Here is a 27,842-nt window from a genome sequence, read left to right on the forward strand (position 1 = left end):
CACGAGGAGACGGGAAGCTCAGGAGATGAGGGGAGGGGGGCGGTGGACAGACTGGCGGACGCGCGCACCGAGCCACCGAAGAACGGCAGAGGAAAAACCGAACGTTAACGCAGCGACGGCGTGATGGACTCAGGCGGCTTGTGAGTAACGGCACAAAAAATACACCGACGCACTCCGAGCCTTCCGGAGCCGAGAACCAGCCTCGATTTGACGGGTACTAGCGAGCTCCAACCCGCGGGGGATTATCATCCTTCGAGGCGAGGGAGGGAGCCCGGGCTGGGGCTGGAGACTGGAGCGCCAATCCCGGATGGCTAGGCGCGGTTGCTCTCGCTCTCCCCCACCCTGACCCGGGCGAGGCACACGGTGGACGACGAGAGGGGTTGGGGGAAAACGTCGGTTGATACCAAGCGGAGGCCATTAGTCGTCGTTCCCGCTCACCGCCTGTTCAGATCCCGGCCTGTTTCCGCTTGTGTGCACCATAAACAAACAAACAAGGACAGAGTGGGACATCTTCATCCTTCATCGTCATCACCAGACTTGTGACATGGCTGAAGGTTCAAGCGTCGTTATGGCATGTAGCAGGACCGTGTAGTGACACACACACACACTCACACACACACACACACACACACACACACACACACACACACACACACACACACACACACACACACACTCACTCACTGGAAGGAAACCCACACAGTTGGACTATCCAAAAACACCTACTAGCAGTAGGCAACCATGCCAGTGTTCAGTGGCCTCCTGAAGGTGCGTGTGTGCGAGGCGGTGGACCTGAAGCCCACCCCCTGGGCCCTGCGTCACGCCGTGGGAAAGAGCGGCTCCTTCCTGCTGGACCCCTACCTGGCCCTCAACCTGGACCAGACCCGGCTGGGCCAGACGGCCACCCGCACCAAGACCAACAGCCCCGCCTGGCACCAGGAGTTCTGCACCGAGGTCCGTGAGGGACGCAGCCTGGAGCTGTCCGTCTTCCACGACGCACCCATTGGCTACGACGACTTTGTTGCCAACTGCACCATCCAGCTGGAGGACCTGCTGCAGAACGGGACCAGGCACTATGAGGACTGGGTATGTGATGATGACACTGAATGAGCCTTCTTGCATGTTGAAGTCATGGGAAAAAATGTATTGTCCTACTCGAGCATCAATTGTTGCTTTGTTGGTAGATCTGATTCTTTCCCCATCGATGCTAACACATCACGTAGCACTCATCATGTTGACTACTGTGATACCCGACACTAAAATGTGCAGCGGTTTCACTTTGATGGCCAAACCTTTACGGACATAACCCAGGCTTGCAGGTTTAAGTTAACACTAGCTTTAACCAGGACGCAGGTTAGTAGGAACTCGGTAACATGTTGAACTTTTAACTTTTAACACTTTTTCCATTGTGCATCATAACACACTCTCCAACAGGAGATGTGTAATAGTTTGTCACAAGATTTTCCAATAAAAAAATCACAGAGACGTTCAGACATTTCCTCCAAGAACTTTGGTTAGCACCCTCTTTTAAACCACGCAACTACTTCACACTACTTCTGAAAAGAATCAGAATCAAGAATTGTTATGAATCGGAATCGAGACGAGGAATGGGAACCTGAATCTCACACATTCAAACGATGCCCAACCCTAATCGTATCCCGTTACTTGTCGTTATCTTGTTGTGCGGTTGGCTAAAAACGTGTCAGATGCTAAACACGGTAAAGACGGTAAAAACGATAATCACATTTCACAACGGACTATTGGAAATGTTACCACTGACAACAATATAGCATTAAGGAGCGGGACAGGAAGACACAAGGAAACGTTAACATCGCTATGTGAGCTACTGCGCTAATGTTACATGTTACACGTTACAACTGCAGCATTGTGTCATTTTTAAAATAGTTTTCTCTCAAAAGTGGCGGAGATGGTTCAGTGCTTGCTAGCAGGCTGTAGGGACACATAAAGTACTACCGTTAGAAATAACGTTAAAAACTTTGTGGGCCAAACATTCCCTAACTCTAACCTGTTCTCAGTGTCTTTTTTTAAAATTGAGAATCTTTGTGATCCGCGGCAACGTTCCTGTGCTCAATTCCTGGTATTCCTCTCAAGTGTTCAGGCATTCTGCATCCAGGTCAGCCTGGTTGTCTTATCTTAACGTGGCTGAGGCTCAGACAGACTGAGGCTCCTTTCATTCCTTATGGTTTCTCGTCATGTAATCTGCTTTGGACTTGGGACCGCAATGTCGGACGGTGCATCCATCCTTTTACGCGAGCGGATAAAGGCCTATTTGTTTTGGCTGTAAGAGTTTGTCCTCAGCGGCAACATGTGATTCCGTCCCACTCAAAGACTTTGATTTATCTTGTCTCACTTCATGTCGGGGAATTTGGACCGTTGGAGACGCTTGCTTCAATTGATCACACGTACCATTTGGAATCTGTTTTTTGGCGCAGGCCCCAACTGAAGTCCTTCCAGGATGAAATACTACACATTCTTATTACAATGTTGTAAAAAAAAAAAAACATATGTGCATGCAACCCCCCGTAGGGGCGCATTCCAAAAAAGGGTGCGTCTAGCCCACAAACACTGTCCACAAACATGCTGTGCTGAAAACGCAATATTTTGCCACAAAAATGCTTTATGTTGCGAAGATGTTCCAGAAGCGAACATAAACCAGAAGATGTCCTAGTTTGGATCAGAACCTGTGGAACACATACTTAAACAAGATGGCTGCAAACCTCGCGTCTGCATCTGCAATGGACTGAGCGCAGTCATGTGGCAAAACAGTAACGTAGAGCTATTTGTGAGAACTGGCACTGTTTACTTAAGTGGCCCCAGCAACTAACCGGAACCATGTTCCTCATCACCAAAATCTGACCAGAACTGGGCTGATCCGACCAAGTAGGAAGTTAGTCACTGTCGATGCACTACACGACTACACTGCTGTCACACAACGCCACACACGACCACGATGTATTTGTGACACATAAACCTACACATAATGTTCAGATCCACCAAAACATAAGACGGAGTACTGGGTGCTTAGACTTGAACACGAGCATCTTGACCTTCTCCACTCTAAACCACTTCAATCCCAGGAGGATATAAGCATAAAATGCATCTAAAAGGGGCTAAACATGGACCTTTACTGTTGTGGTAGGTGTTTATCGACGTATGCTTATGTAACCTTTTCCTAAGTTAGCGTATAAATAGATACAGGCTCACATTGACGTTGTCCCACGAAGCTAAGGTCAAACCGAATGGATCACTCTTGTTGATTACCCTCCCATTGATTAGTTGGCCGCCGCTGCCGCTCGTGTCATTATATCACATCAACACAGCTCCCGCCTACCCGCTTGACAACAGCCACGCCCACCTTGGTCACGCTTTAATTAACTCACCCTTGCTGGCTATTTCTGTCGTCTGGGAAGACGCTGCATTTGCGTACCGTTGGGTCTTTGGAGGCACCAATATCTCTAGTCAATTCATTTTTAATGAAACCCATGCAGCAAGGCGATTATCACGAGTATGCGTTCAGCCAAGCGACAACCGAAATTCGAATTGAATCTTTCTGAGTGACTTTTCCGAAAACAATGCTATACATGGAAAGGAATATTTCAGTCTCTGGTCTACATGCGCCGCTATAATCCAACAGAACAGTCAATGGGGCATGCCCAGTAAAACGTAAACATCAACATCACGTGATACCGACTTCCCCGAGTTTTTCTTTCACTTGTTGGAATAACTCCCTATTGGCAGTTTTTCGTCCATCCAGTCTTGAAATGATGTTCATTTCTTTCAATGTTTGGATAAAAAAAAAAAACCTTCCACAGCAGTCCAGTGCTGATTGCTCGCCTCCAATTTTAAAACGTTGGGACGTCATATCTGAGCATGCGCTGAAAGAACGTACCCGAGATAAATTTAAACAGGAAAAGATCAAATTAAATCCTGCTAATATTTTACAATTAAACTCGGGACATGTTTTATATAGATATATATTTTCTTTTTTTAAGAAAAACTGGACTTATGAATAGATTATAGAAGGGTTTAGATTCTGTACACACTCCTGGTAATGCACACCAAAAGCTGCTTGCCAACCGCCAATAAACAACAGACGAAGAAGAAGACCCTGACTTTCCAATTGAGCGGGTACATGATGCCTCAATCGGTTTGGGGAAAGGAATATTCCACCCCTGGGAATCCGATTACATGTTCATTTGGATTGAAGAGTACACTTTTCCTCCTCTGAGCTACTTTGGTACCCCCCATATTCCCTCCAAAATCTGATTTTCAATCAAAACTATTAAACTCAAACAAGGTACACAGTAACTCACATGTGCACTGGTACATACTGGTACATATAAACACAGTACCATCATAAGGCCTACATCTTCCTGGAACTACAGTATGCAGTATGTATGTATGATTATGTATGATATGAGTGTATCATATACATCCTGTACACACATGTACTAAGCTACACATACAGTACATACATGACTGGTTTACATATTTCGGTGGGGGGGGGGTTAACTAATGAGTGTGTCCATGCTGTGTTTTCGTGGTGCAGTCAGGCAGGCTTCCACAGCGGACTGGTAGAGGCACACTCCAGCCGCAAGCCTCTTGTGACCTCTTGTTGATGAGTAAATGCGCGCCGCGTGGGAATCCAGAGCGGAGTTACGATGCGTACAAAAGAAAAAAAAAAATATTTTTAGCTATTTTTAGCGCACGAGTGGGACAGCACTTACGTCAGAGAAGAGTCATCTTTCCTGCATGGCTCCAGGATCCATATGATAACACAGCTAGTTAGCGCTATGTCAAGCTAGCTTGTACAGCTCAGACGTCAACGTGAGAGTTGCCGATGTGAACGAATGAAAGTTGATTTAATTTACTCTAGTTTTGTTGACTTTGTGTGGACTTATTTGAGAAACATAACACGATAAAAGGGAACTTCAACCATGCTCCCTTTTTATTTTTTCCAGTCTAATTTCTAGGCGCATATGCGATTGAATTAGTTGCACTGTTCAACCCTGCGTGGGAGACCCTGGATGTGAGATGCGAGCTGCTTGTCGCCTCCCTTGTGCAAGATTTGCTACGCGTTGGTGATGATTTTCGCAGTTTATTTGTCCCCTCTCGTGTCTGGAGCCCATTAGGAAGAGGAAGAAGACAAAGCGAGGCATACATTGATTATGAAAATAAATGTGACATTTAAGTAAGTCAACTACGCACTAGAAGGTACAATTTCTAATATTGCTCATCAGACTTAAACATTTGAGGATACACGGCTTAGCCTGCTCATACTCCACAGTCTCCGCTTTGTTGTAGTGCTCCGTTTTGTCGTTGCCCTCAGTCTCTGCTTGGGTAAATCACAAACAAGTAAAGGCAGGAGACAGACAAAGGTGATTTTTTTTCTGTTCGCCAAACGGCACATTTTTGTGAATTGTGCTCACATGTGTGTTTGAACAAGAGAAAACGAGTTAGCATAAGCTAGCTAACATTGCATGGGAGGCACCTATTACGACTATAAAGCTTGCTGAAAAAACCTCTATCAATGTTTTATTGTGATCATACATTAACAAGTACGGTAATACAGTAGCTTGCCGTATTTTGATGATTTAAAAATTTGGATTTCACATAGCGCGTCGAAGCTAATGCTACTTCCATCACAGAAACAGCGACAACACTTCCAATGTCTGCTCTCATTAGGATGGCTGTGTCTTCCAGTCCTCAGGTAAAACATGTTGACAGGAAACAAAACAATATTGTTGACGTTGTGAGTGACGCAGAGACTAGCGAGGTGTTGTTACTCCGCCGGGTAAACATACTGTAGTTTTTGTGTTGTTGCTTGGTTAATATAGAGGTTATTTATGTAACTGGAAAACTGGTGGGCTATTTTTGAGTTTTTCGGGAGCTTTATCATCGTAATAGGTGCCTCTCATGACTTTCAGTGTTAGCTAGCTCATGCTAACTTGTTTTTTCCCATTATAATGCACAGAAAAGGGAAAGAAATATGTGTTAATGTTTCACAAATTGTGGATGATGAGCAAATGACGTACTGTATGGGCTGTCTCTTTTTATCTATTTTAGTCTTTAGAATGCACACAAAGGAGAAGGACGTGTGTTCATGTACCAGATAAGGATTGTCGATGATGGGCAAAATTCTTCCAAAAAGTGCATTTTTCTTTAAACTTTAATGAATCCCCAAAGAGAAAGTGACTTTTCATTGAGCTTTTTGTATTCTTCCTCTTTACGATTGAGTATATACTGTAAGTAGGATGTATAAAAGTAGAATGTCAGCAGGCCCGTGATCATTAAACACGGAGGTCACGCCACTTTTCAACACTCGGAAGCACTGCTGCACACAGACATGTTTCCATAACACTAACGTAACACACACACACACACACACTCTTGCCAGGTTAACAACTGAGAACGAGCACATTATCGTATGGCATTATGTTGAAAAAAAAAAAAGTCAAAATTTTGAATGTTAATTTTTCAAATGTTTTGATAATATGTGATAATTTTGGGGGTATTTTATACAGGAAATATTAAGGAACACTACAGTAAAACATATTTTGGGCGTAGCGTGGTTTTGTGTTAATATTACAGGTAAAAGTTGGACTTGTACAAAAAGGCTTGCAATACATGAAACATGGGGGGGGGGAACCCTTCCTTGAATTAAAAAAAAAATCATATATTTGTTGGATTTTGTCCAAAAATAATTACATTTTAGTCGAAAAAAACTCAAATACTAAAATGTTAAATTTATAAAAAATAATATTTGACCCTATATTAAAAATAATGATAATCTTTTTTACAAAAAGTCTTGCACTTTAGTTCATTTTGGGCACTGCTTGAATTGGTATCATTTAAAAAGGATATTTGATGTTATTAAAAAAAAGTCCAACATATTTTGGGCATTTCTTAGATTTATTATTATTATTATTTATTATAAAGTTAATATTTTGAATATAATTTCTTTGTTTTCCTTGCCACCATGTTGTGTACATAGAGGTAACACTGGGAAGTAGTACACATTCAAGTAAGATTTGTATGTGATTTCTCACTCCATTTTTGTGAGACTACACTGAGCACCGGATCGTCACATCCTAATTATGTTCACTTAACATCCATCCTTCATTTGTCTTACTTGAAAGTAGCTAGCAAGCTCCCGGCATTGCTGAGTCTGCAGAAAGAGGCGGTAGAAAGTGGCTGCGGTGCCACTTTCAGACGTCTTTGGCCTTGCGGTGCACTTTTTTGGCAGCGTCCTGTCACCTCATTCCATCCCTTCCTGCTGTGAGGTCACAGCTGCACCGTTGTCACCCTGGGTGCTCCCACGTGCCCTCCCTAGTCGTGGCCACTTGCCCAAGTGTGGTGTCATGGAGTGTCTGGTGAAGTAGGACAGGCCGGACTTGAGACGCACGGTCTCCTTAGTGACAGTACGCACAAACACGCCAAGACAAGCAGGCCTGCTGACGACAAATCAGGTCAGCCTCTGCTGCTTGTGGATGCAGCAAGGCGTTGCATGCAGAGGAAGCGAGGGAAGGACATTTGGGAAAAGGTCTGTCGCATTTTGGGGTTAGGACAGTACACTAAGGTGCAAAATACCTGTTTTGTTTTCATTGGAACGTAAATAGTGGCACACATCCAGGTGTTAGCAACAGCTGTTTCCCAGTGGAGGGGCTGATCCGTGCGTTTGAAGGACAATAATATCTTCTTTTCACATTTGCTTGCACGCTGCATCACTGATATCCTTAGCGGTGAATGCAGGATGAACGGGCGCATAACTGAGAATATTTAGCATAGTCTCTTTTGTCCCGCAGGCCTCACAGCTAGGAGTTCGATTCCACCCTCGACCATCTCTGTGTGGAGTTTGCATGTTTTCCCCGTGCATGCGTGGGTTTTCTCCGGGTACTTCGGTTTCCTCCCACATTCCAAAAACATGCTAGGTTAATTGGCCACTCCAAATTGTCCATAGGTATGAATGTGGGTGGGAATGGTTGTTTGTCTATATGTGCCCTGGGATTGGCTGGGTGGACCCCTCTTCTCACCCGAAGACAGCCGGGATAGGCTCCTGTACCCCGCGACCCTCATGAGGATAAGTGGTTGAAAATGAAAGAATGAGCTCAGATAACCAATAATTTCAATCAAAGCAAATCAAACATTTGTCCTCCTGCCTGTGATGCTAACGAACACTTCACTTTCCAAGAAAGATATTTGTACCAGGGAAAGACACCCCATCAGGCACACAAAAAAACCCACCTGAAACGCCAGCGCTGCGGCATTTGAAAATGTTTGCCGGAGACCTCCGTGGCGTCTTACTGGCTGCTCTGAGTCTGCGCCTGAATACAGTGCACCTTGCTGGGCCACAGGAGTTGGCTCTTCCTGTTCTATAGTCCTGATAGTATTGATGTTGTAGCAGTATAGTCATGATATTTGATTAGGACAAATCAACAGGTACAGTGTTCCAGGTGTGCACTAACTACAATTAAATCTAAATGAAAAAAAAAGTAAATCTAAAAAAGGCCCTGCCATTGGCTAGCAACCAGTCCAGGGTGTACCCTGCCTTTGGCCCAAAGTCAGCTGGGATAATGATGATAAGTGTCATATAAATATATATAGCGCCGTAATCACTTTCATGTATTGCTGCCAGGAAATATCCACTTTCAAGATACTAATGATGAGAATTTGGTCAGAAATTGAAATGACAATTGGACATAAATATCCTGAGCAGACAAGAAGAGCGTGTGTGTGCCATAAACAGCGTTAAGGTGACCCTTCAGAACCGCCACACGCCCACATGACCCGTCACTTGATATCAGTGGGGGGGGGGGGGCTACTTATGACAGTGCAGCTCCTCTTACATTATTAGCTGGGTATGATGTTCTATTAAAGATGCAGGACTCATGCTGCTTCACTTAGCACTCAGCTCTGCGTGTGTGTGTGTGTGTGTGTGTGTGTGTGTGTGTATGTGTGTTTGTTCCTCTATCTTTGTGGGGCCTTGACATCTTCACTTTACGTGGACATTTTGAGAAGGACTACCTCGAGCGGACCAGTGTGTCGTCCTGACAAATGCGTCATGTGACAGATGGAAGGTGGGAGGCCTCCTGTGGACGAGACTAAGCGTTCCGCCGAGAGCCGCCTGAGCCCTGTCTGCTGCTCAGTGGCCGGCGTGTGGGAGGGAGGGGGATGTTAGATGCACAGTATTGATACAAAGCGAGCTTTGAGTGGCCTTGTCTGCTTGCTTGAGTGCCGCCGCATATGCTACGTGTGTGTGTGTGTGTGTGTGTGTGTGTGTGTGTGTGTGTGTGTGCATGTGTGTATCCTGTTTGTGCTCAGCCTGGTACTGTATGCGGTTAATGCTAACGTCCCTCTGAAGTCCATTTTAGAATCCCTAGACACACACATAAAGCTTGGTGAAGTTATCCCTCCTCTGGTACTTGTGTGTGCGTGCTAATTGGACTAACAAGATTAATGAGGCCTGCTGGATTCTCCTTGCATCTTTTCTTACTGTGGCGAGGTGTGTTCTGTAGCATCTGTAGCATTTAGCATTTAGTACATTCATTCATTCATTTTCTACCGCTCATCCTCACGAGGGTCGCGGGGGTGCTGGAGCCTATCCCAGCTGTCTTCGGGCGAGAGGCAGGGTCCACCCTGGACTGGTGGCCAGCCAATCCCAGGGCACATATAGACAAACAACCATTCACACTCACATTCATACCTATGGACAATTTGGAGTGGCCAATTAACCTAGCATGTTTTTGGAATGGGGGAGGAAACCGGAGTACCTGGAGAAAAGCCACGCATGCACGGGGAGAACATGCGAACTCCACACAGAGATGGCCGAGGGTGGAATTGAACTGGGGTCTTCTAGCTGTGAGGCCCGCCGTGCAGCCCAGTACAATATTTATTATTATTATTTATTATAGTGCTGCCAGTGTATTTTTATAGTGTAATATAGACCTGCAACAATTAATTGACAAATCTACGGCCTCAACAGTGACTCGATTAATTCAAACCAATCCAAAGCTTCAGCTTAGTCGATTTAAAAAAATAATCGTTAGTTGCAGCCCTAGTCTAATTGATTTAATATGTTATTGTTCATTGCTCTAATTGCTTCATTAATCATCAACTGATTAATTCCCGTCATGTTAAAGTGAAAATGGAGTGCACTACTCAGCTGCAACCAGCAGAGGTGCTCTTGAGTCTGTTTAATTAATTTATTGTTGGCAGAATAGAGTTGCTGCCAAACTTGCTTATCGATGGATAATATCATCAGGGAATGCTCTTTTTTATTTTTATTCATTTTCCATGTACCCTCTGGAACCTCGTAGGTTGGTAGGACATAACCTGGTCCCGGCCAGACTACGAGATTAGCCTAAGTTAACGCAGCTGCTTTAAAAGAGAGCAACCTTAGCTGAACACGCAAGTCCGACTTTCCGACATTCACTAACCCACGAAACATGCATCTGATGGATGCATGTCGCTTCCAGCGAACCAACCAGTTGGATCAAAGCCTGGCGTCCTAATTCATAAGTAGCCTGTCCCTTAGACGCTGTGTTCAAGTCTCAGCTTTTCATCGCACTTTTGAGTTTTATCAAGTGCGCCAGATGTTGTTGTCAATCTGACAACAATATGCCTATCCCCGTCCCGAAACCGCTGCCACGGACACACAATGTAGCTAACACAGGAGACCATGGAGACCATTATTGTCCATGGTTGATATGTCATACAGACTGACCACATTTTCTCGTAAAAAGATCTCGTAACGCGGTTGGCTCCAATGGCCGCTGCCGCCGTCGTGCCATCCCGCTCCGTTCCCAAATCTCTCCCAAGTGCATCAGAGAAGTTATGCAAGAGGTTGCATTTGAGGATTAGCAAATGGTTTTTCAAGCATAGACGTGAAGAACCCAAATCCCCGTCAAAATCATACGCTCCACGGACACATTAGCTCCATCTGCACAATCAATACAAGAACTGTGGCTGTCGCTGTGTAGAAACATGACCAAGTATGAGTAAATGATTCCGATGCCCTTTGGGACACCTGCAGTGTTATCTCATGGAAGGCGGGGAGGGGGGGGTTGAACATTCTGCTGTCTCATATTTGTTTGGGAGCCAGCCGTGTTGATGAGCAGCTCTCAGCGAGTCGGCCTGCGTTGCATAAGAGGATCTGCGGCTGTCCCGAAGCTTAACTAAGGATTTAAAACCACTTTTTCTCTCTCGCGCGCTTGCTTGCGTTCCTCCTCGCCTGCACCACCCGCCTCTTGAGCACTCCTCTGTGGCCCCCCCCGCTTTAATCTCTGTAATTGCATGTGTATTGTAGAGGGACTGGGGGTGATGTCATTAAGGGGTTGAATAATTCAGTTTATGCGCAGAATGGATGCTGTCTTTTATAACATTTGGGTCTAATCTCCCTCTCCCATAATCGCCCTCCTGCACAATTATTTGATTTTTGCGTGTTTATGTACACTTTGCGACCAAGTACGTAATGAAAAATCAATGACTCGTGCTTCTATTGCTGCAAGACAAAAGATAATCACAGAACCTAACCTTGCCCAATGCTAACGCTAACATGAATGAACTATGAATAGTAGTAAAAGTACCTCAAATGATCATGGTTGACTTTGGCCTATAAATGAGTAAATGCTTATTTAAGCACATTTTAGATTGTTTTTGCCTAAATCAGGGTTGTCCAGTTTTCCACCAAAGGTCACATAGTGAAAAATAAAAGGATGCAACTTTGCCACTTGGGCTGCACGGCAGCTGCCGAGTGGTAAGCACGCAGGCCACACAGCTAGGAGACCCGAGTTCGATTCCACCCTCGGCCATCTCTGTGTGGAGTTTGCATGTTCTCCCCGTGCATGCGTGGGTTTTCTCCGGGTACTCCGGCCCCCCCCCTCATTCCAAAAACATGCTAGGTTAATTGGCCACTCCAAATTGTCCATAGGTATGAATGTGAGTGTGAATGGTTGTTTGTCTATATGTGCCCTGGGATTGGCTGGCCACCAGTCCAGGGTGTACCCCGCCTCTCGCCCGAAGACAGCTGGGATAGGCTCCAGCACCCCCATGACCCTCGTGAGGATAAGTGGTAGAAAATGAATGAATGAATGAACTAGTGAAGATAATGATGATCAGGATGGAGCTCCAGGATAGCCAGACATGGAACCACCATGGAACACTGATGGCCTCCGAACCTTCACCAGTATAAAGCTATCCTATTCTCTCTGTGATCTGGTGGATATCATTGTTGTTTGTTTCATTCATGTCTAAAATGTGCTCAGCGTGTTTGGTCAGAAGAAGAAGAAGAAGAAAATCCCAACAGCAATAGTTTCAGCTATAGTTTAGTTATAGCTATAGTCTTACTCTATCGTTGCTTTACGGTATGCACTTGTGAGCTCATGTACTGTATTTCCTCCAAGACTGCTCTGAAGACAGACGCAGCAGAAATGTAAACACAAGATCACATTACAGGGCTGTAGGCTTAGCTTTTTCGCTCGGAGCACAGGTGCTCCCTCAATGAAACAAATTTGGACAGCACTTACGTCACAGAGAATAGTCATCTTTCCTGAATCCCGGCAGTATCCATCTGATAGCATAGCAAGGTAGCTCTACGTCAGTAAGTGCTGCTGCACTCTGTCATCGCTCAGACGTCATTGAGCGTCAATGCGAGAGTTGCCGATGCGAAGAAAGAAAAGTTGTAGGAAATTTATATACAGATGCACAAAAAATGTACCCTAGTTGTGTTCATAAAATGTAGATGGATATTGGGTAATGGGAGTGTAAATGTGACTATGGGGTGTTATTTCATGCTAAGACTCGTATTTAGAAGGTGGTAAACAAGCTTTCTAACTATACAACATAAAATAGAAAATAATCAATTTATGCGTCTGGAACTAATTAACTGTGATAAACAAAGGATTGCTGTGTCAGGTAGGACCCTTTTTGAGTGGTGGGCTGATAGGGGCTGTTTGTTTAGTAATTTCATTTGTAATGCATCTCCCTCCTATTCTTTGTCCAGATCGACTTAGAACCAGAAGGCAAGGTGTACGTCGTCATTGATTTGTCCGGATCTTCGACTGAAGGTAAGACTCAACATCAACACATGTCCAGTCCATACGGTTATCACTACTCTATCTCTTTTTTGCCACTACTGTTAGCATCATCTTGTCGGCAAATTACCTTCTTCTGACTTCTGGCTAAATTGTCCTCACTGTTCAGGATTATGGCGCCACCTGCTGCTTTGGCATGCACTTGACAGCGTGCCAGTGCATTTCCATGTGCATGTGACACTGGATTAAAACAATGTGGAGCCAAGAGTCAGGGGGAAAACATTCTCTCATATCTCTTCTACCTGAGAGTTATTAATATTATGTTGTTATTGTCTACACTTTTTTCCCCATCATCCACAATCTTTATGTGAGACATGTTCGCACTATTTTCTTTATGTTCTAAAGATAGACAGACTGCTTAAAAGCAGCAGGAACGACTCCAAATTGTCCATAGGTATGAATGTGGGTGGGAATGGTTGTTTGTCTATATGTGCCCTGGGATTGGCTGGCCACCAGTCCAGGGTGGACCCCGCCTCTCACCCCAAGACTGCTGGGATAGGCTCCAGCACCCCCGCAAACTTTGGTAGAAAATGAATGAATTCATGGGAGTCCAGGCACGTCTGACTTGTCTCTAGTTATGTTTGGAGAAGTTAAGTTTGTTATTAATATACACAACAACCATCTCTTTTTTGGGGGGTAACCCCGCCCACCTCATTATGCAAAGGTTCATTCATTCAGCCCCAGCAAACCTCTGGAGGCAGAGTTGAGTGAAAAACGACAGCTTCGGGTCTCCAACCAATTGTGGAACCATGACAACGGAAAACCAAACTCTGAGAAGCAGATCCAAAGTAGCTCCGAACCAGGCACAGTGGAAAAGGGGTAGTTGTGTGCCGACGTGGGTCTCGTTACATAAGGTATTCCCATTTCCACAAACAGGAAGTCACGCGAGACCTGGAGGCATGAAAAAAATAAGTAGACGGGAGTGCCTGTCCGTGTGATGCCATAATAATAGGCACCTCTCACAATGCATGCATACATACATAAATAGCATGCATGAGATCCGTGGAAGCAGGAGATGGAAAGATTACGATGAAAAATCCAAAGCAACACAGCCTCCGACCATCCTGTTTTCTTCGAAGGACGGAATCCTTGGAACTTTTCTCTCACAGCCTTCCCGCCTCACCGGCTTTCTCCACGTCGCCTGATAGGAGAGCTGTTCTCACCTGCATGCTCACGCCTGGATATAAATAGTAACCTGTTTTCCCTAGGTGTGTGTGTGCGTGTGTGTGTGCGTGTGTGTGTGTGTGTGCGTGCGCATGTATATGGATGGATGCAGGCTGCAGTTTAGCAGATTCTAGCCTAGTAGATTCTTAAAATAGCAGGTTAGATTGAGCCATGGATTACACACTCACATATGCACACACACACACACACACAGATTTACAAGAGACATCTTGTCCTCCTCGTCATGATTGGACACTCTTTGTGATGACCTCACAACCCCTTCGCCCTCATGACCGCCCACTCTTGAACTTCCTTCCAGGGTTCAGCTGTGTGCGGATGTAAACAACTGTGTGTGCATGTGTGTGCGTGTGTGTGTGAAAGGAAGAGAGTGTTGGTGGTATTTTTAGGATATGAACCCCCCCCCAACCCATCCCACCTCACTGCATTTCTTCTTCTGCTGCATCTGCTGGAATAATCTGACCTAATCTTTTCGTTCTTCCTCTTCCTGCAATCACATATCTGTTGCTTTAATATCAACATATACTTGCATTTGAAAATAAGACACATTTTCCAGAAGATTTAGGGAAAGTAAGGGAAATTCTCATCTCCACATGAAGATTATAGATGATGTGAAAAAAGGTTTTTTTAGTGATGATGCGGGTGGAAGCTTATGCAGGGATTTGTGAGGGAGACCAACAAGGAGAGAGTCGCAATAATCTATACTAGAGGTAACCAGGCTGTGAACAAGAATACAGGTAGCATGGGAGGTCAGGGAAGGTCACCCTGAGGGGAGGGGAGACGATTGTGTTCTCCATGCTGAGGGAAAAACTGTCAGGTTTGGACAATGTAGAACCAACCAGAAGGACTTATGTTTTTTCACAGTTGAGTTGTCAAGCAGGTGGTGAGGGAAAATAGAATTTGGCTTGCTTGTGCGGTACAGCAATGCAAAGCAATGGACATGGATATGGTGATATTTATGGAAGATATAAAAAGGAGGGGTCCTACGACAGAGCCTTGAGGTACGTCTGTGGTAGCGGAGGAGGACTGGGATCTGTGGGACCTGAGCTGGATGAACTGAAAGACACACATTGGCCGTACGGAAGTCGTACAAGGACGTACAAAGTTTGTCTTGCAACCTGAAAAAAATCGGTAAGCACACATGGAGTTTGGTTGGCGTGACAAAGAACCTCTTGCGGCCAGTCTACAGATTTGAACGTCATATGCGTGCCCTCCTTGTGTTTGTTGCATTTTTTTGCATGTAGACCAGACCATCCGTAGGGGCCCGTACGACCGCTTGTGACCTCGGCTTTACTTTCTCTCGTTTCCCTTCATTTTCTAGAACAACACTGGAACCTCAGTTTTTGTTGACCTCAGTTTTGATATGACGTTGTTGCTAAAATGTACTGTCCCAGTTTTAGTATAAAATATTGCGTCTGTACTGCAGTGTTTCAGAAAATCGAGGGCCCAAACAAAGCTGTATCAAACTGTCGGTACATTTCTTTAAAAATAGAAATACAAATTAGCTGCCATGGGGCCAAAGAAAGTTGACAGTGCCAGCAATTTCATAGGACGGGTTTTTCCTCTGACCTTTTGGAACACAGACTTTACTTGCGACGGCATCCGTTACGCTGATGTTGCCCGAGTGTTTGTTTTTTCCATCCATCGTCTATTTCGTGTATCTTCACGAAGGCTAAAATACTGTAAACTATCAAAAATGGTAGGGCGGCGAGAAAGAAGGGCAAAATCGAAGAAATTCCCGGGCAAAACGGGACTGAGAAGAAAGTCATGAGTTTCACTCTGCTGCCCTCTGCTGTCTCCTTGCGGCCCTGCTGGAGACTCCGCCCTCCTGCTCAGCTGACCAGCACACCTGTAGCTCATCTACAGTTGGGCCTTTTTAAGCCAAGCGCTTTAGCTCACCCTTGTCAGATTGTTGTCTGATCTCGTCAACTTTGTGCACGCTTTGCTCAGCCTCCTGCTTGAATCCGTTGTTTTCCTTTTTCCTCTGGTGCCAACTAGTTAAGTTATTGAGCATTATTCCATGTACGTTATTTGCTTCTTTGTGTTTTTTTTGTAATTTTTACTTCCCAGTGACCGTGTGTCACTGGTGTTTTCTCTTCTACTTTGTCCATCTACATCCTGCCTTTGCAGGTGTCCACAACACCTGGCAACCTTGCTAGTAGCCATAGCGGTACGGGTATCAATAATAATAAATAAGTGCAAAACTGGGTTCAATCCAACTGTTCTGTTTAATCCCAAATGATGATTATTGTGTTAAATCTGGATGGATTACACTGCCAACATGCGTGTGTGTGTGTGTGTGTGTGTGTGTGTGTGTGTGTGTGTCGCCACGGCGATCACTCCTCACAAACCTCATCAACCTTGTGTGTGCGTCCTGGACAGATGGATGATGTATTATGTAAAACAAAAGTGATCCCGCTGATGGCCTGTTTAGCCAGCCCCCAGTCCCTTCCTACATCACACACACACATTCATGCTGGCAACAGCACGATGCCTAATTTTAACCTTGTTTGTCATTTTAGTTGAAAATAAACATGATGATATGCCTTTATTCGTCCCTCAGTGGGGAAATTTGCAAACATTTGCAACATGCTCATTCTAAATAGGAGAGGTGACGCAATAGCCCCTTTCACACAGCGATTCTGCAAAATAGCTGTAATGTAGATGGAGTATTGAATTCCCAGTGCCTTTTACACAGAACCCAGCCAAGGTGGAATATAATACACATTGCCTGTACCAGGGCACTTGATAGTTCCTGTGCTTTTACCAGCGGAATAGTGTCAAAACTGTTAGAAGAAGCCATTAGAAGACGCTACTGTGCTAATTAATCATTAATGATAAAACAGCCCCTTTTACTGAGCTTCTTAAAACTGCTCTATTTTTTTCCTGGTTGTTCTACAGTATGTACTGTAAACGGCAGTGACACAAAATGGCAGTGATGAAGTGGACCTGGCAATACTTCATCTTAGGACGTTGTGTAAGAGTGGTAACGGAGGCGGGACTGTGCCTGTGTGAAAGGTTAAGGTCAAGGTTTATTAGAAAATAGTATCACCAATAGCTGTAGAAAGTTGGAGTTAGCGTGGAGCAGCCCACATTATCACGGTCATTTCACTCTTGATACATCTGAACGTGTGTGCACGGAAAAAGACGTATGCCGCCTTTTTGTGCATACTCACCCTTTGTATACAGGAGGCCCCAGGACTGTCTTGGCGGTTGACATTTCTTGCATCTTCGTACCCTGTTAGCATTTTTGCTAAAAGGCACCAACACACAAGTAAGGCTTCAGACTTTACAGTCTGCAGTGCTTTGTTCTCTTGCTGCCCTCAGTCTCTGCCCAGAAATAAATCCAGGCGGCCCTCTCCGACTGATGCGTTCTTTGCGGTGTGTTTTTTGGAGTTTTTTGTGGGCCACCTCAAACTGGAAATGTGAATGGTAAAGGGCTGAGAATGTCATGTAGTAGTACCGTACTGTACTGTACTGTACTGTACTGTACAAGGTGTCCCTCAACAGTGTGCCTCCAAGTGAACTGTGGAGATGCTCTGTAGTAAGCACATCTCAGGCTCACTCTGGAGAGAGGCGCACCATGAGGGAGGCAAACTAGGACAGCAGCACACAGGGAAAAGTGTGCAGTGTGTGGGTGCGTTTTTGTGTGTGTGTGGGGGGGGAGTGGAGGCGGTTCTCTTGTCTTAAGGTTACCTCTGAAAGTGCTGGGCTTTCCAGGGGAGATGAAGCTGCGCGGAGGGGAAGAAGAGGCAATGGCTGCTTGGATAGCACCATGAGGAGGAGTTTTTTTTCCTTTCTTTTTTAATACGCCGTCCTTGCTTGCAAGTGCCCACACGTTGAGGTATAAATAGCTTGTACGTATGCCTCAATGCGGTGAGGAAGATGCAAGCGAGGGAGGCAAGATGACAGCCCACCACCTTATCTCCCCCAGCACCGTTAAATGATTAAACATCTCAGGCAACACAATTCCAACCATCCCCGTCTCCATCCCCGTAAACGACTCTTTTCGTATGTGTGTCTGGTCACTATGCAGCCTCGGGAGCCAACGACAATGAGGAGCGCGTCTTCCGGGAGCGGATCGGCCCCCGGCGGCGCCAGGGTGCAGTGCGGAGGCGCGTCCATCAAGTCAATGGACACAAGTTCATGGCCACCTACCTGAGACAGCCTACCTACTGCTCACACTGCAGAGACTTCATATGGTATACACACACACACACACACACACACACACACACACACACACACACACACACACACACACACTGCTTTATTGAGGTGTGTTTGAGGTTGACATCTCACTAACGCTGACTTCCTCTCAGGGGCGTCCTGGGGAAGCAAGGCTACCAGTGTCAGGGTGAGTCATAAATAGCATACATCACATTTTACCCATAATAAAGCCATATCAGCATGCAATACAGTACAAATACATACATATAGTGTACTTTTACATTGACAATATATATGGACATATTTGGTATATACATATTTAAGACAAAGAAGCAATATGTTAATGCTAGTCAAAGATCATCTCTATAGAGCAATATGTTAATGCAGATAAAAGGGCCAGGAAACCTCTTCTATATAACAGGAACACTTTGCTGTTTTTAAGGACCTGCAGCCAAAGTTCAAGTCAAAGATCTTCTAGATAACAGTAGCATTCCTGCAAAAGTATTAGCCAAAGATCTTCTTCGACCCACTGTATGATGGGTCGCTGTAAGATCACTGTAAAAGTGCAAGTCAAAGATCTTTTATATAATGGGAGCGCTCTGCTGTTTTTCAGAACCAACTGTGAAAGTGCGAGTCAAAGATCTTCTATTTAATGGGAGCACACCTACAAAAGTGCTAGTCAAAGGCCTTCTGGGACCTACTGTAGAAGTGCAAATCAAAGATCCTCTATAAAATAGGAGCACTCCTGCAAAAGCTCTAGCCAAAGATTTTCTATTTAACAGGAGCATTTTGATATTAAAGCCAAAGATCTTCTATATAACAACTAGAGCACCCTGCTGGTTTTCAAGAGAAAGAAGAAGAAGAAGAAATGGGTAGTAATCATCCTACATATATCCGTTTATTCCAGTCTATTGTTGGCAAAAGTGAAGCTCAGGGTCAAGCCATTCAAACGGTAGGATCCCAGGCTGAAATAAAAGATATATGTAGGAATACTATTTCATCTATTTATCGCTGCTCGTGTAAAAACTCATGCAAAACACACATTTATGATATATAAAATGAATTAACCAATGAATCATGTTCAATATTTCAAGTTAATAAAGAAGTAAAATGTTGTTTTTCAAGTGTGCAGGAGTCAGAGGTTGTTGTTTAAAAGCATTATTCTGATATGTATATAATGAGTTATTTTCCGTTTTTAATTACCTACTGTATAAAAGCTAGTGAGAGATTCTCTTTAGGACTGCAAAAGTGCCAATCAAAGAGTGTGTTGCTGTTTTTAGTCATCTCGTGTAATAAAAAGCCATCAAAGGAACCCCCTGCTGTTTTTTAGGATCTACTGCAAACGCCTTAGTTGAAGGTCAGCCATATGGCTGCAATTTTCTATTTTTTGGAATCTACTGCAAAAGTTTTTCTTTCTACCAAATTATATTGTGTATTGTAATGTAAACGCAAAAATATGACATAGTTGTGAAATATTTTACATAAGGAGCTGTTAATAGGTAAAACCATGCAGATAAGCCTGCAGAAAGTTATCATTTGAAATGTATAATGTTTCTTATGTTCCAATGTTCTACAGTTAATTAGCAGTAAGGGTCCGTGCTACCACGTGTGCAAGCCCATGGGTGGCATTTGTGGATTCGAACGCACCACCGGGATGCAGCGGCCAGGTTAAAGAGCATTCTCTCCCTTAAACGTAGCTTCTTTGCTGTTGCAGTGTGCACTTGCGTTGTCCACAAGCGCTGCCATGAGCTCATCATTACCAAGTGTGCCGGGATGAAGAAGCAGGAGGACATGCCGGAAGAGGTCAACATTATTTTTGCAACACTGCACTACCACTACAGCCATTTTCCCCCCTCCGAGGAGTGTGACCGCTCTTTGCGTGTGTCTCCCCCTGCAGGTGGGCTCGCAGCGGTTCAGTGTGAATATGCCCCACAAGTTCAGCATCCACAACTACAAGGTGCCCACCTTCTGCGACCACTGTGGATCCCTGCTATGGGGTCTCATGAGGCAGGGCCTGCAGTGCAAAGGTGAGGAATTTCCTGTGCTGCCAGGGACTTTAAACAATCACCGCTGAACAAACCTTTTTGCCTTTATAGTGTGTAAGATGAATGTGCACAGGCGGTGCGAGAGCAACGTGGCTCCAAACTGTGGCGTGGATGCCCGAGGCATCGCTAAGGTCCTATCGGACCTGGGGGTCACGCCCGGCAAGATCTCCAACACGGCGCAACGTCGAAGGAAGGTAAACTGCACGCACCGGAGTTTGAGGACGTACCGGACATGCTTGCTCTGAACGCTGCCGTGGGGGCGGAGTATATCGATACCGTGCTTTTTCACCGATCGGAGCACCGATCAACAAATACCTGTCAGACATGGCTTGTGACACTCACTCATGTTGCCTCTTCCAGTTGACCCCAGGGCAGGACCCTCCCCAGTCTCCCCCTGAGTTGTCGCAGTCGGAGAACAGCTTCAGCCAGCCGGCTGTCCCCGCCTCGCCCTCCCAGCATGGTAAAAAACCCGTCTTGCATTCAAACATTGGCTAGCATGTAGGAGATACGCTGACAGTGTCATGTGGCCTTTTCAAAACAAGTGTTGTTGGCCCACTGAGAATGAACCTGAGGAGCGATATCGCACCGCCCACCGCCATTTGCTGCTTGCGGTTAGTCATCAACTTCTCACACTTTCCCTCACACAAGCTGAGGGAGACAAGAAGTTAACTTTCTCTTACGTGGAGGCCATCTTGTTTTGTTCTCTAAAGTGAAATCCCAGTCAAAGACCCTATATGCATGAGGGGAGCCTTCTGCTGTGTTTAAGCATATACTGCAAAAGCACGTAGCAAAGAGCTGCATTATATTATATTATATACAGGAGTGCATTGCTGTTTTCAGTACTACCGCATAAATACTGGGCAAAAATTCAAGAAGACGACAAGAAGAAGCCTTTGCTCTTTTCAAGGATATACTGCAAAAGCACATGGAGTGTTCTGGAATTTTTTTTGGTGGAGGGTCCTCAAAAATAATAGCCAGAGACCCTACATGCAATAGGAGCATTTTGCTGTTTTTTGTCATGTACTGCAAAAGCACTAGTCAAAGATGTATGTAACAAGAGTGCATTACTATTTTTAGTAATCTAATGCAAAAATGTGAGTCAAAGATCCCATATATGAAAGGAGCGCTCTGCTGTTTTTAAGGACGTACTCCAAAACCATGAGTTAAAGATGGATATAATTAGCGGTTCGCTGTTTTTAGGAATCTCCTGCAAAAAAGCTTGTCCAAGAGCCTCTTAAAGACAGGAGTTTTATGCTGTTTTTTAGGACTCACCAGGCAAAGATCAGTATAACTATAATAATCTATATAAGTGCTTTGTCATATAGACATGCTGATTGCTGTTAGTAATCTACTGCAAAAATGCCAGTCGAAGATCCCATTTATGACTGGATGCTCTGCTTTTTTCCAATATCTATATGACTGCATTGCTGTTTTCAGGAATCCAGTTTCAGGAGTTTTTTGCTGTTTTTGAACTGAACACATGGGCTGGTCTGATATCATTTATGGGCTGGATTTGGCCCGCAGACTGCCAGTTGAAGAGCCTGTGAAACCATCTTGCTTTGAAGATTCACCAACCTGATGTGCTGCCCACAGACTTGGCCGAGTTGGATCGCCTGCAGGACGCACTGTCACTGGACCAGCAGGGACCACAGCACTCCTCTTCCTCCTCCTCCTCCTCCTCCTCCACAAACTCCTCCTCGTCCTCGTCCACCGTCTCCTCCTCGGGGGTCCGGGAGAACGGGCAGAGCCAGAGGAGAACCCTCAAAGACTTCAACTTGATCAAGGTTCTCGGCAAAGGCAGCTTCGGCAAGGTTGGTCTGTTGTTTCATGCTTGTGATCTCTCTTGTTGCCGGGTAGAATTTCAGCGCAAAGCTCAAGAAAGCCCTGTTTGGCACAATCAATAAAATGAACCAAATAAATACAAGGAGAGGGCGTAATGTCAGCTGAGGGCTTAATGTCATGGCATATGACATCTACGAAGTTACAGTTAGATGACCAACAATTCAACGGTTCATGCTCAAAGACTAGGTTGGACATACACCAGTCAGACCAGACTAGACTAGACTAGACTAGACTAGAGTCCACAACAACTGTCAACAAATACTGTTTATTACAAAAAGTGTCCTCACAATGTGGAGAAAATACAGTGTCCCCGATCCCGTTCCTGTAATCGATTGTCCAACCGAACAGAAAGCTCAATGAGACCATCCCAACACGTGGTATCGTCACATACCGCCAGCTCGTCCTTGACACGGATGTTAAGGACCTTCCAAAAAATGCCGCATAGGGCGACCTCATCACACCTGCTCTCCGCTGCCAACACCCAAAAATCAATAGAGAAAGCAGCTACAGAACGTCTCTTTTGTGTAATATCAAAAACTTGACTCAGTTGGGCAACAATCTGGCAACGAGTCATTTCAAATACATCGTATTTAAATATGTATATGTGCTTATATATGTTTATGCAGTTCAAGTTCAATTGGTGTCCTTTCTTCCAGGTGATGCTGGCCGAGCTGAAGGGGACGGAGGAGGTTTATGCCGTCAAGGTTCTGAAGAAGGACGTGATCCTGCAGGACGACGATGTGGACTGCACCATGACGGAGAAGCGCATCCTGGCTCTGGCCCGCCGACACCCCTACCTCACCCAGCTCTACTGCTGCTTCCAGACACGAGTATGTGTATCTTAAAAGCATATAATCCACACCTGTCTCCGTCCTGCCCGTCAAAAACCGTGTCTTCTCCTTCCAGGATCGCTTGTTCTTTGTCATGGAGTACGTGAACGGGGGAGACCTGATGTTCCAAATTCAGCGCTCCCGCAAGTTTGACGAGCCTCGCTCTCGATTTTACGCCGCTGAGGTGACCTCAGCGCTCATGTTCCTGCACCGCAATGGAGTCATCTACAGGTACCCAACGACCAGACCTGTTATAATTACAAATTACCTTTAATTACCTGTTACAATTGCATGCTTAGAATTGAGATTACGTTTCTATGGGAGCCACATGCTTACATGTGAAAAAATAATTATGAAGGCTTGGGTTTGATTCCTGCTTTCTTGCTGGGTTTTAACCAAAAGACTCAAAATAATCCACAAAATCACAACCAATCCGTAAAATAGAAAGAATCATCATTTAGAAATATGATTTTTTTGGTGCTTTTCTGACTACACTTCGGTTAGCATGAGGGAGCTAACAATGCACGTCATGGGACACACCTATTTTGACTGTATGAAGTCCTAAAAAACCCTCAGCAATGTTCCATTTACATAACTGACCTGTATATTTACCACGCAACAGCGATGTTGTTACTGTAGCAGCTAACACGAAGGTGAAGCTAGTTGCTAGCCAGCTAGTAGCCTTTTTTTTTTTTACCAGCTAGCAGCCAGCCGGTGTGGTATGCCAGTAACATAGTTCGATTGATGTACCATTAATAATAATAATAATGTCATTGTAGTTTGGTTGATATGCAGATTACATTATATACTGAAGGACGTTAAAAATAAAATAAAACAAAACCAAGTGTATTTTGAATGTATACTTATTGATATATTCTTCAAATGTCATGGCAACACTGCCTGATTTAACAATTTCATAACTGTACCTGTGCACTGTATGGTCGTACACCATTCTCCTGGAGCCTTGGGCAGACCATTCATGTACAAAAACGATTTTTTTCCCCAGAAATCTTTACATGCGGAATAAGTGTTTCCCTTTATGTGCATTCTTAGCTGCATCTTTTTGGCTCTTTTTATATCTTTAGAACTCATAGAAAAGATATGTGACAGACAAAAAGGCAAAAGTGCCGTTTTCCTTTAAAATCATAGAATGGCTCCAAAATATCCTGGGTTATGATTAAGGGTAAATTATTAAGGGTCTATCCTGATTGGTGGTACATTTGAGCTGTGTTTCTCTCAGGGATCTGAAGTTGGACAACATCCTGCTGGACGCGGAGGGTCATTGCAAGCTGGCCGACTTTGGAATGTGCAAGGAGGGCATCATGAACGGCGTGACCACCACCACCTTCTGCGGCACGCCTGACTACATCGCCCCCGAGGTGAGAAGTCACAGCTGAGAGAAGATCAAAGTTCCTGGAATGTTTCTTACGTTTTTTCCCAACAAAGACGGCATTTGATACAGCTGTTAAATAAGGATCACTTCCACAGAATTTGGGGGGGGTCACATTCTCATCTGCACCGGATGTATGATTGACGATGCGCTCCTTACCCTTCAGATCCTGCAGGAACTGGAGTACGGTGCCTCGGTGGACTGGTGGGCCCTGGGGGTTCTGATGTACGAGATGATGGCCGGGCAGCCCCCCTTCGAGGCCGACAACGAGGACGACCTGTTTGAGTCCATCCTCCACGACGATGTCCTCTACCCCGTGTGGCTCAGCAAGGAGGCCGTGTCCATTCTCAGAGCAGTACGTGTCATTGAACGCATCAGGGCTTTTTTTGGTAGCGTTTGATATAGCGATGTGGAAAGGAAACAACCTGGCAACATTTTAAAGCGCATGCAGAGGTAGATAAAGCTGCTCACTATACATCTTGTAGAGTCCATAACAAAAGGAGGTTGCCTACAGCCATAGCTATTTATACAGTGGTTCTGACCCAGCACTAATTAGAAACCACTAATTGATAGTAATTCTGCCTTTTCAAAGGGTTTCTTTGTGTTTGTTCATCATTCTATGTATCATCGAGGTGTGCTTTCTAAAAATGTGACACCCAGGGCAATTTAGTTGAATAGCTCGAGCTCTATGACAATGTTCCGGTCCAAAGAGTTAAAACAATCATTCATTTTGTATGCACTAGAAGCTGCGAGCACAATCAAAGCCATTGAAAGCGCACTTAACGCCATTTAAAACACACACAAAAAAGCAAAGAGACAAAAAGTCAGTCAGGTGTGCCATAACAACAACGTGATGATAGCGCCACAAATTGATGCTGCTGTACTTAACGGGTGACACCACAAAAGCGACTGCTTTCAGCGTCAGGAAACGAGTGGCCCTCTACGCCGACCCCGTTTGATGACTGTTCTGTTACACTTCTTCATGCCATCCGTCCGCCGAGCCATTAATACCGCGGCCACCTTGCAACTGTGTGATAAAGAGCTGCATCTGTCGTGGTCACGCCGCCCTGCTTGTCTGCAGTTTATGACCAAGAACCCGGCCAAGCGTCTGGGCTGCGTGGTGAGCCAAGGCTGCGAGGACGCCATCAAGACGCACGCCTTCTTCCGAGAGATCGACTGGGTGCTGCTGGAGCAAAGGAAAGTCCGACCCCCGTTCAAGCCCAGAATTGTAAGAAACATTACACCTATCATTCTTATCATGCTGTCCAATGAAAAACTATTTCAGGTGGCCTTGGGTTTTCCACGTTACACACGCGAGTTACCAAGTGCGGCAAAGAAAAGAAAAGCCATCACCACGGAAGTGAAAATGATCATAAAGAGCTCAATGAGAAGAGACATGCCCACCATCATTTGGGATAAAGATGATTGAATGCTATATTGTGTTTTGATGTTATGTTAATTGGCGACTCTAAATTGCAAATAGGTATGAATGTGAAAGGAGGCTGCACGGCGGACGAGTGGTTATCACGCAGGCCTCACAGCTAGGAGACCCGAGTTCAATTCCACCCTCTGCCATCTCTGTGTGGAGTTTGCATGTTCTCCCCGTGCATGCGTGGGTTAAACATGCTAGGTTAATTGGCCACTCCAAATTGTCCATAGGTATGAATGTGAGTGTGAATGGTTGTTTGTCTATATGTGCCCTGGGATTGGCTGTCCACCAGTCCAGGGTGGACCCCGCCTCTCACCCGAGGACGGCTGGGATAGGCTCCAGAGAAAATACACTTTGTTCCTATGTACAAAGTCAGTTTAAGAAATGCATTTGTAGTTCAACGAGGACCTCTGGTGGCGGCTCAGGGGACATATTTGAAGAAGTTTTTTGTCTCATGAAGCATAAAGCAATGCCGTTCCTGCGGACAAGTTTACCTACACTGAGCTAAGAATCAAATAATGAAAGGAAAAATAGTCATTTATACGCAGTTTAGTGAGATACAGCAGGTAACAAAAAGGTCAAAAGGTGGCGCTCTCGTATCACATTTGGTTCTGACAAGGGACGTGTGCGTGTGTGTCTTGTAGAAGACCAAGCGAGATGTGAATAACTTTGACCAGGACTTCACCAAGGAGGACCCCGTGCTGACGCCCACCGACGAGACCATCATCCGGCAGATCAACCAGGAGGAGTTCAAAGACTTCTCCTACTGCGCCCCCGAGGAGACGCAGACCTAACACACACGCACACGTGCACGCACACACACACACACACCCGAGTACAATCCTCACATTTCAGAAACCCTTTGATCACATCTAGACGGCACCCAGCCATTATTGTCTAAATAGTGACTACATGTCCACGTTCTGTCCCGGGTGTGAATATTTAACGTCGTGTAGCAGTATCCTGATCCACTTGGACATGGAATAGAATACAGCTGAGCTGGTCGATACTGGAATTCTCCTCCACTCCTTCATGATGGTGGATGTTAGCCACCTGGCTCTCCTCCTTAGGTTCCTCCATCATTTTGGAGGTGTGTTTGGCCTCATCATTCTTCTTTTCCACTCAGTCAACTGCAGCTCCTCCGGTGTCGGAAGCACTCGTGCAGCCCTGCACCAGAACTCCACCGCCACCCTCTGCTTGCCTGTGGATAATTGTCTTGGCACTCGCTTGATAATAATGGCTGCGTGTTGACTCGTCAGTGGATGGTGTATTTATACTGCTTTCCAAGCTAGACACTGACTACTCTAAAGTATATGCATTTTTATAGTGTTGTCCCTTGACAAGATATGCTTGCTGAAATGTGAGGGCTGTGCGCACTTTTTTGTGTTGTACATGCAGACGACACACATGCGTCAAAATCCCTTTACCGCACACACACACACACACACACTTTGACTTTAAAAGCTATTCGGTCGTTACTTTCAGAATTTTTACACGTGTCATGGTTGTCGTCGTACTTGTCGCCTGGGTTAATTATGACTATGAATATGCACACCTGCACATGCTTTAACACACACACACACACACACACACACACACACACACACTCCCATCCAGCACCATGCGGACTGAAGGTGCTGCCGCCTGTACATAGCAGCCTGTGTGGAGTGGCTGTATTGTGTTGTTGTTGTCTGCTAGCTCGCTAACAAGAAAGCATGGACACCCCCCACACCCCCCCCGTTTTAATTGCCCTCATTGTGGACCAGTTAGGGCCTAAATATACCCCTCTGTGCAATACCCCCATCCATATATATATATATATATATATATATATATATATAT

At 45.1% G+C, this 27,842-nt stretch overlaps 1 protein-coding gene across 1 annotated transcript; it reads left to right on the forward strand.

Annotated features, from left to right (window-relative positions):
• Positions 1-27,808, forward strand: prkcea (protein kinase C, epsilon a). The gene is made up of 15 exons (XM_058062384.1): positions 1-1,086; positions 13,022-13,085; positions 18,331-18,496; positions 18,617-18,651; positions 20,179-20,267; positions 20,362-20,491; positions 20,561-20,703; positions 20,870-20,969; positions 22,103-22,320; positions 23,008-23,181; positions 23,258-23,412; positions 24,422-24,560; positions 24,738-24,926; positions 25,653-25,799; positions 26,645-27,808. Exons 1-15 carry the CDS (start codon positions 742-744, stop codon positions 26,792-26,794), a joined length of 2,244 nt encoding a protein of 747 aa, XP_057918367.1. The 5' UTR covers positions 1-741; the 3' UTR covers positions 26,795-27,808.
• The last annotated feature ends 34 nt before the right edge of the window (positions 27,809-27,842 follow it).

This window comes from Doryrhamphus excisus, chromosome 22 (genome assembly GCF_030265055.1).
Source record: "Doryrhamphus excisus isolate RoL2022-K1 chromosome 22, RoL_Dexc_1.0, whole genome shotgun sequence".
Lineage (NCBI taxonomy): Eukaryota > Metazoa > Chordata > Actinopteri > Syngnathiformes > Syngnathidae > Doryrhamphus > Doryrhamphus excisus.